This window comes from Piliocolobus tephrosceles, chromosome 8, assembly GCF_002776525.5.
Source record: "Piliocolobus tephrosceles isolate RC106 chromosome 8, ASM277652v3, whole genome shotgun sequence".
In the NCBI taxonomy this organism is placed as follows: Eukaryota; Metazoa; Chordata; class Mammalia; order Primates; family Cercopithecidae; genus Piliocolobus; species Piliocolobus tephrosceles.
In genome coordinates, this window is record NC_045441.1 from 53424719 (window position 1) to 53442252 (window position 17534).

Below are 17534 nucleotides of genomic sequence, written 5' to 3' on the forward strand. Positions count from 1 at the left end.
AAACCCTGATAGAACATCATGAAAATCTGGAACAATTACACCATTGAATTTGCCACTGTTACTGTAGAAAACACCTTGAAAGCCATCAAATCCCTAACAGTAAATTCCTGCTGGAAAAAAGTGTCCAGATGTTGTACAGGACTTCACAGGATTTATGGCAGGGCCAATCAAGGAAATCACTAAAGAGACTGTGCATATGGCAGAAAAGGTGGGGAGTGTATGAAGGCTTTCAAGATATGGATCTTGGAGAAATTCAAGAGCTAGTATACACCACACCAGAGTAATTAACAGAAGAGACTTGATGGAGATGAGTGCTTCTGAACAGTGCCAGATGAGGAGGAAGATGATGTACTGAAAGCAGTGCCAGGAAACAAATTGACATTAGACAGTAAGGCAGAACGGTTCTGATTATTCAAGACTCCTTTCAACTTCTTTTACAACATGGACCTTTCTATGATACAGACACTGAAAATAAAGCAAACAGTGGAAGACGGATTGGTACCATACAAAAACGTTTTTAGAGAAATGAAACAGCAGAAAAGTCTGATAGAAATTACAATTTCCATAAAGTTATCCGGAGTGTGCCGGCCCCTCCTGCCTCCCCTTCTACCACCTCCACCTCTTCTGCCTCTGTCACCCCTGAGACAGCAAAGAGCAATCACCCCTGAGACAGCAAAGAGCCAACACCTCCTCTTCCTCATCAGCCTACTCATTATTAAGATGATGGAATTGAAGACCTTTATGATGATCCACTTCCACTTAATGAATAATAAATATATTTTATCTTCCTCATGATTCAGTAACATTTTTTCTCTAGCTTTAACCGTTAGAATACAATATATAATACATGTAAAAATATGTGTTAATCAACTGTTTATGTTATTGACGAGGCTTCCAGTCAACAGTGGGCTATTAGTAGTTAAGTTTTTGGAGGGTCAAAAGTTATACATAGGTTTTTGACTGCAACCGGGGGTTGGCACCCCTAACCCCCTCATCAATCAAGGGTCAACTGTACTTGCCATAGCTCTATTTGTAGTATAATCAGGCAGCAATAACCCATGGACTTCAAACTTTTTCTTGAAAAGTAACTTTCATTTAGAAATATGAGGTAGCCGGGCGCGGTGGCTCAAGCCTGTAATCCCAGCACTTTGGGAGGCCGAGATGGGTGGATCACGAGGTCAGGAGATCGAGACCATCCTGGCTAACATGGTGAAACCCCCTCTCTACTAAAAATACAAAAAACTAGCCGGGCGAGATGGCGGGCGCCTTTAGTCCCAGCTACTCGGGAGGCTGAGGCAGGAGAATGGCGTAAACCCGGGAGGCGGAGCTTGCAGTGAGCCGAGATCGCGCCACTGCACTTCAGCCTGGGCGACAGAGCGAGACTCCGTCTCAAAAAAAAAAAAAAAAAAAAATAGAAATATGAGGTGATTGACAGAGATGATTAAACAATACTGAACACGGAAATCAAGCTAGTTGTTTCCCTCCCCCTCCCAATACACACACACACACACACTCTCTCTCTCTCTCCTCCTCTTAATGCTTTTATCCTAGTCACTAGGACTCTGTCTCACTCTAGACTTGGCATTATCTTAGATATATTTATTGTCTCCATAGTCTTACACAGTCTTCAAGCTCTATTAATTCAAATTACTCTCATTGTTGACCTTCATTTCCATTCAACACAGGACCTGGTCCAACCCTTTCTTTCAGTGTCTCACATCTCGTTTACTGCTCAGGGGGCCTAATAGGTCTCTGAATGCCAAATTTACCCCTCAGTCCAACACCATAACCCAGACCAACTCCATCAAGATGCTTGTATCATCATAGTGCTTCCCCATTCTGAAACTTTGAATAGATCCCAATTTCCTACCGTGTCAAATTTTAACTCTCCACCCTAGCTTTCATAGCTGACATGTTCTTGCCCCACTCTTAACTACCAGATTTCTCACCATTCCTTAAAACATAGGCATATTAATAAATTTTCTTACTGTTCCCCAGCAACATCCCATGTAAAATATTTAATCCTTATATATTTACCCTTCTCCCTGATCTCCTTCTTTCCCTTTCTTGCCTGTTTAAATCCTGCCTTGGCCTCCTAAAGGATGATTTCAGGTTCCACTTCCTCTCTCTTCCTGCCTTCAGTGATCGTGTTGCTCTGAACTCCTCCTCCTATCTCTTATAGCCTCTACCTTACAATTCACCACTTGTTTTGTTGCCTTTTCATATAGCATATTACTCCCATTTCCCAATTAGACTGTAAGTTCCATCCCGTAAAGAGTAGTTGTACCCTACAGTGCTGAGCCCGTAGTAGCTATGTGGAAAATAAATTTTCACATAGGCAAATTTATTACCTAGTGGAGGAGACCTGCAAGTCTGCTCTGGGATAGCATGAGGTTCAGAGGGAGCCAGGCTGCATCACGTTCTCTTCCCCACTTGAGAAAATCAACAGTTGAATGTTATTTCTTTTAGAAAGTAGCCCCTGGAATTGGGCAAGGAAAAACATCCTGTGAGTTTTAGCTTGAAAATACAGATATTTAATATGTACTCAATTTATTTTCAGGCGGCAAAGATCTGCAACAACATGCTGTTAGCTATTAGTATGATCGGAACTGCTGAAACTATGAATCTTGGAATCAGGTTTGAATAGTACATTTTTATACTAACATTTTTATAGGCTTTCCTATTTGATTTTCTGATGTTAAAAAAGTGATGTTCATGAGAGATAAATGAGTTGATCCAAGAACATTTTGAAAGTACTTCATTATTGAACTTGAATAGACTTTGCTTATTGGACAAGCAATAGGACCCAGGAGAGCATGAATACTTTTTGCCATAGCCATAAAATGTATTGCCTGTGCATCTGAAGTTATATTATCCTTTTTATATGGGAGCCCCATTTCTTCTATTATGTTGAAATGCAAGAAACATTTTTACTATAAAATTTAAACATACTTTGGCAATGTCGGGACAAATTTGTGTAAGACATGGTTTTAGTGTGTAGTGAATTCAAGTGGTATGCTACCATGTGACTAGTTTATGTACCTTTTAAAAATATGGTCCCCCAAATCTGCCCTAAAAGTGTTCTTGGTGGTTCATTCTCAGGCTAAAAACTGGATAGCATTCATAAAGCTGCGGTTCATATGTATAACTGTTTCATTTTATTTTGCCTGTCGTTTAGTTACTTTGCATTAGTATGTATCTTTCTATTAAAATGGCATACTTTGCTTAAAGTGATTCAGGAATTCTGTTTTTCCTATGGATGATCATCTTTTAAATGCTTAAGGTTAATGTCTTAATTTTAGCCTTTAATCTTTTGGGTTAGTAATGCTACATATGATTAATCACCTAATTAATTTTTTGAATGTTTTATATTTCATGAAAATAATAAATATACATTGCTTACTTTAGAAAATGCTTAATGAGCAGGATGCTTTACTCAGTTGCTTTCATCACATTCCCCAAAACTGCTTACCAAATATATCACAAAACAGAATAGTGTTTCGTAGCACAGCTTTTAATAAAAGTAATAAAAAGAGCCAACATACTTGAGATATTTTTGAAAACACAGTAACGGATTCACATTTCCTCTTAATTACCATATCAAGATGCTGTTATTTTATTGAATTGCCCTTGTCTCAGATGTTTAACTATCTTGACCTATTAAGTTGTCATGTTGTAATTGAGATAAAAGAGGAATTTGCTTTGCATCAGCACTAATTGGTTTATCAATATCGTGTACCATTTACATTTTAAAATTGAATGTCCATAAGACAGTAAAGCATGTCTGTACAGAGCCTTAATAAAAGTGGTAGTATATAGGCACCTTTTCAGAGTGTTATGTTTGTATTGTGGCCAGTTTTAGGATATGGGTCACTTAAAATTGAAAAACTGGTTACTAGCAACTTGTTTTCATGTTCATTCTCTAGACTAATTTCATGGAAGAGGAAAATGTACATTTCTGGAACATAAATTGCATATACAATTGGTGTTGACAGCAGGATTGGTATGCATATGTATGTTTAGAATTTTATTTTTATTTTCTGGATATAAATGATTATATAAAGTAAAAGGCCAGATGAACCTAGGCTATACTGTACTACAACTTTCCCTCTTTGCCCACTCACTTGTTGTGGGTTCGTTTTCAAGGAGAAAATGAAAAGTAATTAAAAAAAAAAAAAAACATGTAAGAGAGCAGAAGCAATTAACAGAGATTCCCTTATTTTTGGCTCTGATCAACTATGACAAAATTATTATTTAGAAATATGAAACCTTTAAATGTTTCATTTTTCTAAAACTCTACATATATACTGATACATATAACATAAAATATATTTTAAAAGTCTGAACACAAGGCAGAAACTCACTAGTTGTACTTAACTGTTAAAAATAATGTATAAGGTTCTAGTGTTTCAGATTATACCAATGAATTGCTTATTTTCATAACATGAGGATTTTACCACTTTATCTTACAAAGATTCTCAGTGGTTTAAAGGCCCTAGAAATGAATGCTTCTGCTATTGTCTTTTCTCCATGGTTTACAGACATGGTTTAAAGTGACAGGATTGTTCTCTAATAGAGTATAGAGAGCGGCCACGATTTATTGAGCTCTGCAAGGTGAAAGAGAAAATTGGCATCAGCAAGCATAAATTCCCAAGTAGTAAATTCCCACAAAGTAGTATAGCATCAAAATGGTTTAGCCACATTTATATTCTGTCCACTCTGAAGTGAAATTTTTCAGAGCATTAATGTCAACATTTACAAATTGAGTCACCCATTCCTGTGAAGTGATTATCTCTGATTAATTTTATTCTCATAAGTCAGTGGTTTTTCTGGAACACTGTTCACCTTTTTTTAAAAAAATGAAGAATAAAATCTTACAAGTTTAAAATTCTTATTGACCCTATGCTCTTTTACAATGAGTCTTTATGGATGTTAGCAAAATTTTTAAATGTTGTAAAAAAAAAAAAAAAAAAGTAAAGAGTACAAAATATGGTATACAATATATTTTGAGATTCCTTATTAGACCTTTCTGCTTTCTAATTGGATTCCTACATAGGCATTAGAATCATAGTTTTATGGCCCTGAAAGTACCCTACTTATATTAGAGAGGTTTTGTTCCTGTGTATCACATAGAGACAACATTGATAATGTTTTGTTGTTTTAAATTACCAGCTCCACTGGAAATTGATTTAAAAAATATATATATTGGTAGTATAACAAGTTATTTGCATTACCAACCAGGCCCAGGCTCCTCCAGCACCCACTGTATTGTCTTCCACCAAAAGAAGCTTGAAGCAGCTGAACTTCTGGAAAGCTGTTCAAGATGAGAACTTTCCCTCCAGTGTAGTTTTATTAATAGTTTCTTGCATACTGCCCTTAGAAGATGTTGCTTTTGCATTTATGTTTTGACTGGAGCCTTAGTTGTGTACCCTAATAAATATAACAGATGGCAAAGGTTTGTAATTTGTAAACGGCCAAAAAGTTTGTTCTTTGTATGTCTCTATACTGTCTGGTTTTACGTAAGAACAAAACAAATTATGTCACTAAACTGGGATGTTTGTATCACAGGAACAGATCTGGAAATGAAACATCTAAGACTATGTCAACCCAAATCATTCACTTATCATACAAATTTCTTAATAAACTGATAAAATGCCATCATATTTTATCAACAACTAGCCAATACGTATTGGTTTACCACCTACGTATACCAATACGTATTAAGTTCACCACCTACTTAATAGTCAACTACTAGCCAATACAATAGCATGTGTTTGGGCGTGCATGTAGGTCTGCATCCAAGCTGTGCCACATAATTAAGCTTTTCTCATTTATAAAATGACAAAAATAATTACATCTATCCACTGGGTTGTTGTGACGATTAAGTGAGTTAACCCACGTAAAACAATTTCTGGCACATAGTATAGGTGTTGATATGTGGTAATGATATTTGTGGTTGTGGTGAGGTGGTTATTGTTTGAAATTAAATTGTACTTTAATCTTTTTCTTCCTAACATGTCTCACTAGCTGGCATTACACATTTATTTGTCTGTTTATTACCTGTCTTCCCATCTAGAAGCTCCATGAAGGGGAATGGTTTGTTTACTCATTGCCATATCTTAAGAATATACCTGGCAGGTATTAGGCACCCAGTGAAGATTTGTCAGATAAATAAGGAGAGGAGGTAGGGGAGTGAGTGAGTGAGGGGATAAGATATGGCACTTCTCTTGCCAAAGGTAAAAGTTATCCAGGTGGGTCTTAACTCAGCCCTCCTGGCAGACAGGCACAGCCTCCTCTTAGCTTCCTTCTTACTGTCTCCTTGGCTGCACGTGTAGCACTTGGGTATAGTAGATCTCAGTAAACATTGATGGATAAGTGATTAATTCAAATTGACATGGTCTTAGATGTTTCATTTCCAGGTATGTTCCTGTGATACAAACATCCCAGTTTAGTGACATAATTTGTTTCGTTCTTTCGTAAAACCAGACAGTATAGATTACTCACAGATAATATAAACAAACTTTTTTGGCCCTTAAAGTCTTGGTTACAATGAAGGCAAATGTTTAATTTTTAAAATTTTTTTACAGTTTATGCATTATTTTTACTTCTTCCAAAACCTCATTTAAAATTCTTATGTTTTAGAGGTGAGTAGATTTGACACAGTGACGTTTATTTGAGATGCATTATATATGCAGTCAGAGCAATGAATTCATTCTGTTTATATCAGAGAACATTCCAGCAATTGTAAAGCCACATGCATGCACGCATGCACTCTCGAACCACATCCAGTGGCAAGTTATTATGGGGACTGACAGACTGTCATTCTTTTGATGGCTTGAGCTGTATATCTTCTGAACAGCAATGGGGCTCTTATGCAGAAAGTATCATATGTTCCCAGCCAATTTACAGGGAAACAGCAATAACATTTTATCATGGTTGAGAGCCCAGTAGCTGCTTCCTATTAAACTTGCCCTTTCAGATACCTGTCTTGGATTAATTTGTTGATTTCGAATGGAAACTCAGTCTTCTCCAGTGAAGCATGACGTTCTAGGATAGACTCTGAATGACAATTACTGTGTATTCTAGCTGGTTTCAGACCATTACAAGCCTTGGGCACAGTGGAAAACAGAGACTTCAGTAACTGATTTTAATATCATGTCTAATTTTAACTGTCAGTTATGTATGTGCCAGAGAAAGAATCCTCAGAAAGATGAAATGCAAAACACTTCTAACTTGCTCTTTTTAATGATACACTTTGCTGCGGGTGGGGGCAGGGGGAGGGAAGTGGAGAGGGAGTAACTATCTCCTGAAGGGAATCAGCACGGTGGGGAAGCATCAGATTTGAAAAGTGAGAATGAAAAACTGCCGCCTGATGTTTTGTGTGTGCCCCTCAGGATGCTTCTAAATAGTAATGTGTTCACCAAAAAGGGCTTCCATCAATCAGTACCAGTACTCTTCCTTGAACATTCAAGAAAAATGTAGGGTTTTACAAAGTTAGGATAATTAGCTTTGCTCACCATTTCGTTGAATATTATAGAAAAGAATTTCCTTAGCCGTAAAAGCTCTTGTGAGCTACTACTGAGTGTAACCTGGTAGATAGAAAGAAGGGAGGAATTCTGCTGCTTTAAATGTGATGAACCATCTTAAAAGATCTAAATTAGGAAGCCCTGAAATTGTATTTCAGATGGAGGGAGAAAGCAACGTTTTGGAGTCTTTAAAAGTATTTTCTCCTTATGGAGCATATTAGATGTATGCATTCTTGAACATTTGTACGTTCCAGTTATAGCAAATTAACTAATTGTTAATTTGTGGTTTTACTTTTCACAATTATTCTCTAAGCACACTGGCTTTATCTTTTCCTAAGTGATATACTACAATAGCATACTGATAGCCTAATCTTATTTAAAAGGAGAAAGCAAGCATCAGTAGCAAACTAGACATGCAGTGAACTTGGGTCTTTATAAAAGAATGAATGAAACTGTTGGGTTTCTCTCTGGGAATCTACAGTTGAACAGAATGAATGATAGCTGATTTAGACTGAGTTTCTGTATCTGTTATAATCCTTAGTAAAACCCATCACTATAACATGGGCCACCACATGAATTCAGATACTTGATATGGCACATAGCAGTCTGGGAACCACAGCTACCCCTTAAAGCCTGATTACATAACAGTTGTATTATGTGGTAATTCCATACATATTTTTGGCTGTTAGCCTCAGCCCCCTGCTCTAGCATCTGAAAAAAATGTTTTATTGGCCATGATATTCAGATTTTGAAATAAACAGACATGTGTTTTAAACACACAAACAATCTAAGCATGCCAAGATGCACAGTTTTTTTAACATTTACATAAGTGTCTCTTTTCAATGTTTTTATTTTCTGGAAGAGGTTGGTTTTAAGAAAAGCGGGAAGCTTTTATGACAATTGTTTCATAATGGCTCTGTGTATGAAAGAAACCAAATAAATTGCTAGGTATAAAGTTTTATTTGAAACTTGATTCAATGATACTTAGCAAAATTGTGCTTCCCAAACTGCATTATATCTTTAGAATCCAAGTAATGGGGCATTTTGATTCTATTTTTTCTAGGGTCCATATTGAACAGCCGTTTATGCCATCAGCCCAGTGATAGAACAAATGATGTTTCCGCTTGGGCAAGCTTTGTTTTATCAGGATCAGTAACCTTATCAGCAGTTGACCCAGAACTATAATGCATGTCTCTGAATAGATAGCATATGTCACAACTCTGTGCAGACTTGCTTCATAAGCAAGATTGTCTAATAAAGATTTAATAAGTAAGGAAAAGTTTGCAGCAAAAAAGTCGTCTTTTATAATAACTTTTCTTAAGCTCGTTTACAGCTCCTGGCTCATCTCTTGCATTTATTCTTATAAAAACTAAAGGAATAAACATACATATAAATGCATTCACACAGACTCCCTTGATGCATCGTTTATCTGTCAATATTTCTTTCTGAAATATTTGTGGGTAAAGAATGTAGAATTTAAATTATCATATTGGTTTAAGGTTCTTATGTGACACATAAATGTAGTAATGTCCAAAGATTAGAAAACCCATGAGTGTGATAAACCAATAGTACTTTTATGCAATTATATATTAGTTTTTCTTAATAATAGGATAACATAGAAGGTTTTCTCTAAATGCAAAATGGTCCTGGCTCAAAAATGTTATTTAACCAGTAGTGTTTAGTACCCTATAATTCAAAATTGGATTCTTCACTCTCATATCAATCTGCTTAGATTTTAGAAGACATATAATAAATGGAGAGAGAAGATGGAGCATCCCCATACATAAATAAGTCACGCACGACTTGTACATTTTGACACTTAACACTTCCTTTCTTTGACCTTTGACAGGTTAGGACTTGACCCAAAACTGTTGGCTAAAATCCTAAACATGAGCTCAGGACGGTGTTGGTCAAGTGACACTTACAATCCTGTGCCTGGAGTGATGGACGGTGTTCCCTCGGCTAATAACTATCAGGGTGGATTTGGAACAACACTCATGGCTAAGGTATGGTAAATGCAGACACTAACCAAGAGAGAAGGAAAAATGTTTCATGGTCTAATAACACTTTCCTTCTGTTTCTCTTAATAAAGCATATGTCTCATAGAAGAGGCAAAATTACTAGAATATTCACTCTCACTGAAAGAGTAAAAACCTAGCTTAGATGAAAATCCGTGTCTTGTTCATTTTTATTCCTGGCCTTTTGGATGAGAAGAATGGGCCAGGCTGTGTGTGTGTGTGTGTGTGCGCACGCGCTTGGGTTTGTTTATATGAGCTGGTAAAATTTGGTTCATCATAAACTTAATTTACCAACTTCTTAAATGAGAGCAGTGAGAATTTTCTCGTTGATAATACACTGGCAGTGCATATATGCATCACAAGAGAGGATTTTCCCATTGATAATAGATTTCCAAATACATCTTCCTGCTTTAAGATTTTAATATATGGATTTATATGTAAAAATTAGTTAAGTCATTTGAAAAGTGGACTGTCATCATTCTCTTAAATTTGAGATCTCAACTTTAGAAAGTCTGTGCTGTCAACTGTAGAAAATAATTTTTAGACCAGCTAACTTTCAGATTTCTGCAGTGCTATTTTCTCCCAGTTGAGGGTGGGTTTTTTTGTTTGTTTCTGATTCAAAAGTAAGAATACGGCCAGGCGCGGTGGCTCATGCCTATAATCCCAGCATTTTGGGAGGCCACAGTGGGCAGATCACCTGAGGTCAGGAGTTCGAGACCAGTCCGGCTAACATGGTGAAACCCCGTTTCTACTACAAATACAAAAAATTAATCAGGCGTGGTGGCACGCGTCTGTAAGCCCAGCTACTCAGGAGGCTGAGGCAGGAGAATCGCTTGAACCCGGGAGGTGGAGACTGCAGTCCGCTGAGATCGTGCCATTACACTCCAGCCTGGGTAACAGAGCAAGACTTCATCTCAAAAAAAAAAAAGGAAAAAGAAAAAGTAAGAATACATATACCTAGATACCACACAAGCACACCTTGGAGATATTGTGGGTTCAGTTCCAGACAACCACAACAAAGCAAGTCACACAAATTTTTTGGTTTCCCAGTACATATAAAAATTATATGTATACTATGCTGTAGTCTATTAAGTGTGCAGTAGCATATGTCTAAACAATATACATATCTTAATTTTAAAACGCTCTACTGCTAAAAAATGCTAACAATTATTTGAGCCTTCAGTGAGTCATAAGTCTTTTTTGCTGGTGGAAAGTCTTGCCTTGAGGTTGATGACTGCTGATTGACCAGGGTGGTGGTTGCTGAAGGTTGGGTGGCTGTGACAATTTCTTAAAATAAGACAGTAATGAAGTTTAAGTTTACTGCATTGATTGAGTCATCCTTTCATAGAAGATTTATGTGCTGCTATTTGATAGCATTTTACCCACAGTAGAACTTCTTTCAAAATTGGAGGCAATCCTCTCAGACCCTGATGCTACTTTATCAACTAAATTTGTGTAATATTCTAAATCCTTTGTTGTCATTTCACCAGGAGTAGATCTATCTCAAGAAACCACCTTCTTTGCTCATCCATAAGAAGCAACTCCTCATCCCTTCAAGTTTAGCACAAGATGGTAGTAATTCAGTCACATCTGCAGGCTCCACTTCTAATTCTAGTTCTATTTCCACCACATCTGCAGTGACTTTCTCCATTGAAGTCTTAAAGGCCTCAAAGTTATACATGAGCATTGGAATCAGCTTCTTCCAAACTCCTGTTAATGTTGATATTTTGACCTCCTCCCATGAATCACAAATATTCTTAATAGCATCTAGAATGGCAAATTATTTTCATAAGGTTTTCAGTTTACTCTGCCCAGATCTGTCAGAGGAATCACTATATATGGTAGCTATTGCCTTATGAAATATTTCTCACATAAGAGTTGAAAAAGGACTCTTTGATCCATGGGCTACAGAATGGATGTTGTGTTCATAGACATGAAAACAACATTAATCTTGTACATCTCCATCAGCACCCTTGGGTGACTACGTGTCTGTCAGTGAGCAGTCATGTTTTGAAAGGAATCTTTTCTTCTGACCAGTAGGTCTCAACAGTGGACTTAAAATATTCAGTAAACCATCCCATAAACAGATGCACTTTCTTCTAGACTTTGTTGTTCCATTTGTAGAGCACAGGCAGAGCAGATTCAGTGTGATTCTTAAGGGCCCTAGGATTTTTGGAATGGTAAATGAGCATTGGCTTCAACTTCAAGTCACCAGCTGCACTGGCCCTCAACAAGAGGGTTAGCCTGTCCTTTGAAGCTTTGAAACCAGACATTGACTTCTCTTTAGCTGTGAAAGTCCTAGATGATATCTTCCAGCAGCAGGCTGTTTCATCTACACTGAAAATCTGTTGTTTAGTGTGGCTGCCCTCATCAGTGATAGCTGGATCTTCTGGATAACTTCCTGCAGTTTCTCCATCAGCACTTGCTGCTTCACCTTTCGCTTTTATGTTATGGAGATGGCTTCTTTGCTTAAACCTCATGAACTAATCACTGCCAGCTTCACACGTCTTCTGCAGCTTCCTCACCTCTCTCAGCCTTCATAGAATTGAAGAAAGTTAGGGCCTTATTCTGGGTTAAGCTTTGGTTTAAGGGAATGTTGTGGCTGGTTTGATCTATGCAGACCACTCAAACTTTCTCCCTATCAGCAGTAAGGCCGTTTCACTTATCATTCATGTGTTCACTGGAATAGCATTTGTAATTTTCTTCAAGAATTTTTTCTTTGCATTTTGCTGTTTGTTCTAGTGGCCCTGCCTTTCAGCCTGTCTTGATTTTCTACATGCCTTCCTCACTAAGCTTAATCATTTCTAGCTTTTGATTTAAAGTGTGAGACAGCTGACTCCTTCCATTTGAACACTGAGAGATCATTGTAGGGTTATTAATTGACCTAATTTCAATATTTTGTGTCTCAGGGAATAGGGAGGCCTGAGGGTTGAAAGAGAGAGAGCTGCCATTCAGCGGCAGGGCAGTCAGAACACATGTGTACCACATTTATCGATTATGTTTGCCATCTTATATGCGCTTTGTGACACCCCAAAACAGTTTCAATAATAACATCAAAGATCACTGGGCACAGTGGCTCATGCCTGTAATCCCAGCACTTCGGGAGGCCGAGGCGGGTGTATCACCTGAGGTTAGGAGTTCAACACCAGCCTGGCCAACATGGCAAAACCCTACTAAAATAACTCTACTAAAAATAAAAAAGCCGGGTGTGGTGGCACATGCCTGTAATCCCAGCTGCTCAGGAGGCTGTGGGAGGAAAATCGCTTGAACCTGGGAGGCGGAAGTTGCAGTGAGCCAAGATTGCACCACTACACTCCAGCCTGGGCAACAAGAGAGAAACGCCATCTCAAAAAAAAAAGTCACTGATCACAGTCACCATAACAGAAATAATAGTAATGAAAAAGTTTGAAATATTGTGAGAATTACCAAAATGTGACAGCTGCATGAACTGGGCACATGCTGTTAGAAAAACAGTGCTGATAAAGGATTGCCACAAACCTTTGATTATTAAAATACAAAAACATGCATGCATTATTTGTGAAGCATGATAAAGTGAAGCATAGTAAGACAGACAAGATGTGCTGCCCATACTTGGCTTACTCTCCCTCATTCCCCATGACATTTGTTCATTCTGCTTCTTGAATATGCTTTGAATCCATCCCTCCTCCCCCACTAGCAGTACCTTGGCTGAGCCTCGTGTGTCAAATACATCTTAACTGATCTTGTGTTTCAGCCTGATCTTCTCCAGTTTATTTTCCACAACAAAGCAAGAGTGCGCTTCTAAAATGTAAAATCCTGATTGTGTCACTTCTCCTTTGAAGTTTTTGTAGTAGTTTCAGTTACTTAAAGTCCATCCCTGCAACTTGTCTGACAAGCCCCCAGATGCCTTGGCTTTTGCATGCCTCAACCAGACTGATTTTCTTTCCCATCCCCCACTCCTTGCTTTCATCATGCTGAACTCACTTCTCCCTCTTGTTCTTTCTCTTGCAAACCTTCACATTTGCTGTTCTGTCTGCCAGGATCATTCTTCCTTGCCCACCACCTCCCTGCCACCCCGATGTTTTCACCTGGCTCCAGGTCTGTGCTTCACTGTCTCCTTCTCTTCACTTTTCCCAGCACCCCAGACCCTGCTTCCTTGGATCCCATGGTAGTACTCCTCCTATCCAATTATACCATGCTTATTTAATTGTCTCTCTCCTTAACACAATGTGAGTTTGGGTGGGCTGTGGCTGTTTTGCTCATGATTTTATCCCAGCTTCTGGCACATTGTCAGCACACTTCAAATATTTATTGGATGAAGTAATATTTGTAACTATTTCCTGTTTTGCGGTTTTATTTCTCTTTGTTTTCATTTAAGAATTTTTTAAAAAAATTTTATGTCAGTCTTACAGATTTCCACAGGTAAGATTGCACAGGGAAATTTTTTTTTTCTTCAAATCTGTGCAACAAAACAAACAGGTATTGTGGAAGGTGGAAAAATGTAAGAGACACTCAGAAATGAAGGTTTCTGTCTGGAGCAGTTTTGCAGTTATATGAAAGCACTTATTAAAAAATGTTAACTTACCATAGTATTTATCTTATTTTTTCAGATTACATTTTTCCTTCTTTGAAACCAAAACATTAGGAACCACAGTTCCAAAGAGCCTTTACCACCAGTCTCAATGTGTTCTCTCCTCCTCTTGTTTGATTTAGGATCTGGGATTGGCACAAGACTCTGCTACCAGCACAAAGAGCCCAATCCTTCTTGGCAGTCTGGCCCATCAGATCTACAGGATGATGTGTGCAAAGGGCTACTCGAAGAAAGACTTCTCATCCGTGTTCCAGTTCCTACGAGAGGAGGAGACCTTCTGAGTGTGCCCTTTGGCCATGGACACTGTTGGGAACCAAACTCTGTCTTGGAGCCTCCTTCTAGCTCACTCCACAAGTAAATGGATTTAATCAAAGGTCGCCTATCTGCTTTTGATTGTCTAGGTCACAGTAATCCCTAGGATTTTTCCACCCATTTTTAACCACTTATTCTTTTTGTCTTTTTAACAAACATATTATCTGAATTTTTTTTCTGCAAGCCACTGATAGTCTCTGCTAACTAGCTGAATTGACCTTTTATAAAGTTTGATCCCTGAGCATCCTCAACTAAATTGTTGAATCCTCCAATCAGGATATTATCTGCTTTACTTTACAAATAAAAGCAAATCTTTTGTCAACAGGATGAAACCCATCTTAAAGAAAAGGAATTGGTGTGAAGAGAGAAGTTAGAGAAGGGATATGCAGTGAATTACTATCTGTGTCCATCAGGAAGTTTGTCCTGTTAACCAAATGGTTACTGCACTACCAGGGTTACTGGTTTATTTTCCAGGGAGCTGATAAGGCAGGAGAACTGTTGCAGCATGTTTTCTATTTGGACTCAGTCATAGTATGGTAGGATATCCCTCACCAGCTCCCAACACTCAGCAGACTTGTTTTTATATTTTTTTCTTTCTTGTACATTCTTACTACGTATTTTTTTGACTTGAAAAGAATGACATCTTTAGACCCATTTCAGAGCCAATGATGATACTTGCTTTAGATAATTATTATATTATTATAAATATAGCCATATTATTTTGAATTCAAATAAATTTCTATACTGGTAATACTTTCTTGGTGTTTTTGTTTCTTCGCCATCATTTAGTGAACTAATGATCTGACAAACTGAAGTTCACATTAATGGGGAAAGGATGGGAATAAAGAGAAAGGAGGGGAGGTCAAAAGGAACAAAGCTCTGAGTTGGCCAGTGGCAAGCCAGCGTTTTGCTGCTTTACCTGAATCCTTATTGAGTATTTGTTTGAATGTTTTTTTAGGTCATCAGTTCTCTAGGAATTCAGCCTGTGTTAACTGTAACATGCCCCAATATGGAGCACAGTCACCACTTTTCCCACCTCAGCCTCTAGCAACATTCCAGGTAATAGACCTTGACACCAAATTTGGCAGAAGTATTATTGCTTTCATCATTTTCCCGGTGATAAAAAATTCCAGGCACTATTATAAGTGCTGGGGATACAGTGATGAACAAGACACAAGATTTCTGCCCTTGCAGAGCATAAGTTCTGGTGTCTCATGTGTTTGTGACAGATAAGAAATATGTATTTTTCAGATAAGAACTAAAAAGAAAAAGCAGGATAAGGGGGATGGATAGGGAGTGCTGGGGTATTTTCTTAGGGTGATAAGGAAAGTTCTCCCCAATAAGGTGGCAATTGAGCAGAGGTAAGTAAGGGAGTAAGCAATGCAGGTACCTGAGAAACATTCCAGACAAAGGGAACAGAAAGTACAAAGGCCCTGAGGTAGGACAGTGCTGAATATGAGGAATAACAGGCAGGCTATAAGTGAAGTGGCTCAGAATGAGGGTAGCCAGATCATACGGGGCCTTGCAGCATATGTTAGGACACTGGCTTTTATTCTGAGCAAAATGGGCAATGATACCAGCTTTTGCCAGATAACAAATCACCCCAAAATTTAGTGGCTTAAAACAACAAACGTATCGTTTTTCAAGATTCTGTGGGTTGGCCATATTATTATTCTGGCCTAGACCAGCTCATCTGCAGCTAAAGTCTCTAGTTTGGCTTTGCTCAGCTGGGACTGCTGGAATGGTTGGGGCTTCTCTCCATGTGGTCATGCATTTTCCAGGAGGCTAGTATGAATTTGTTCACATAGTGCTGGAAGCATCCCAGCAGCAGCAGAGGACAAGCCTTGACTTTCTAAGCCTGCGCTTGCTTCATGTTTGTACTTTCCCCTTGGCCACAGCAAATTTCATAGCCAAAGCCCAGAATCAGCATAGGAGGGGTCTGCATGAGAGTGTGGACACAAAGAGAGGCATTATGGTTGTCTTTTTGCAAACAACCTATCACAAGCAGCCTGTGAAAGTTTTTCACCAGATTGATGTGATCTGATCTACTTTTTTAAAGGGATCACTCTGGATGCTATGTGGAAAAGAGTCTGTAGGAGCAAAGCTGGAAACAAGGAGACCAATTCGGAGGCAACAGTAATAATCCAGTTGAGAGGTGGTAGCTGGGACCAGAATGTTAAAATGATGGAGGCAAGAGGTGGTTAGATTCTGAACCTAGAAAACAGAGCTACTAACTGATGGATGGCGTGAGAGAGAAAGTGGGGAGTCAGGGATAACCCCATGTCAGTGGCCTGAGAAAGTAGAAGAAAGAAGTTGCCATTTCCTATATGGGGAAGATCGTGGGAGGAAGATTTTGGGGAGGACTGTAGGAAGTTCAGGAGAAAAAAGGGATTTATATGAGATGCCTAATAGACATCTAAGTAAAGAACAGAAGTCCAAGGACTGAGCCCTGTGTTACTATAACTTCAGTGGTTAGGAAAATGAGGGGGGATAAGCAAATGAGACTGAAGAGGAGAGATCAGCAAAGTAGGGAAAAAACATGGGAGCAGTGTCCCAGGAGCCAAATGAAAACAGTATTTTAAGGAGGGAATGATGATCTGATGAGTAATAGGGCTGAGAATCATTTGGATTTGGCAAAAGAGCTATCACTGGTGACTTTTTCAAGAGTTTTGGTGGAGTCTTGGAAATGAGAGCTGGATTGAGAATGGGAGAGGAATTGGAAACTAGAGAATTCTTGAAGAGCTTTGCTGCAGAGGAAAACAGACAAATGGGATAGACATTGGCAGCAAATAAGGGGTCAGGAAGAGTTTTATTATATTTTTAAAATAGAAAATATTATGGGATTATACGGATGGAAGTGGAATGATCCAGTAACGAGGGGGAAAGTAATGACACAACAGAGAAGATACTTGCTAAATGATATGTTTTGAGTAGTTGAGAGGGAAGGGGTTTAACTGCGGCCAAATCTCTGCAAATTAAAGGAATCAGCAAAAACAGATCAGATCACATTTCAGCCTGTCAGCATCTTACATGAAGAATAGAATTGTAATTAATTGTACAGTTTTTAACATGAACAAAATATTTGTGCTGGAAAGGAATTACCTCTGA

At 38.3% G+C, this 17534-nt stretch overlaps 1 protein-coding gene across 1 annotated transcript in view; it reads left to right on the forward strand.

Annotated features, from left to right (window-relative positions):
* Positions 1-15179, forward strand: part of HIBADH (3-hydroxyisobutyrate dehydrogenase) — a 141758-nt gene extending 126579 nt beyond the window's left edge. The window contains exons 6-8 of the mRNA XM_023225926.1: positions 2561-2637; positions 9376-9532; positions 14237-15179. Coding sequence (XP_023081694.1) covers positions 2561-2637; positions 9376-9532; positions 14237-14395 — 393 coding nt within the window. The 3' untranslated portion in view covers positions 14396-15179. The remainder of the gene's footprint in view (positions 1-2560; positions 2638-9375; positions 9533-14236) is intronic.
* Positions 15180-17534: the final 2355 nt, after the last annotated feature.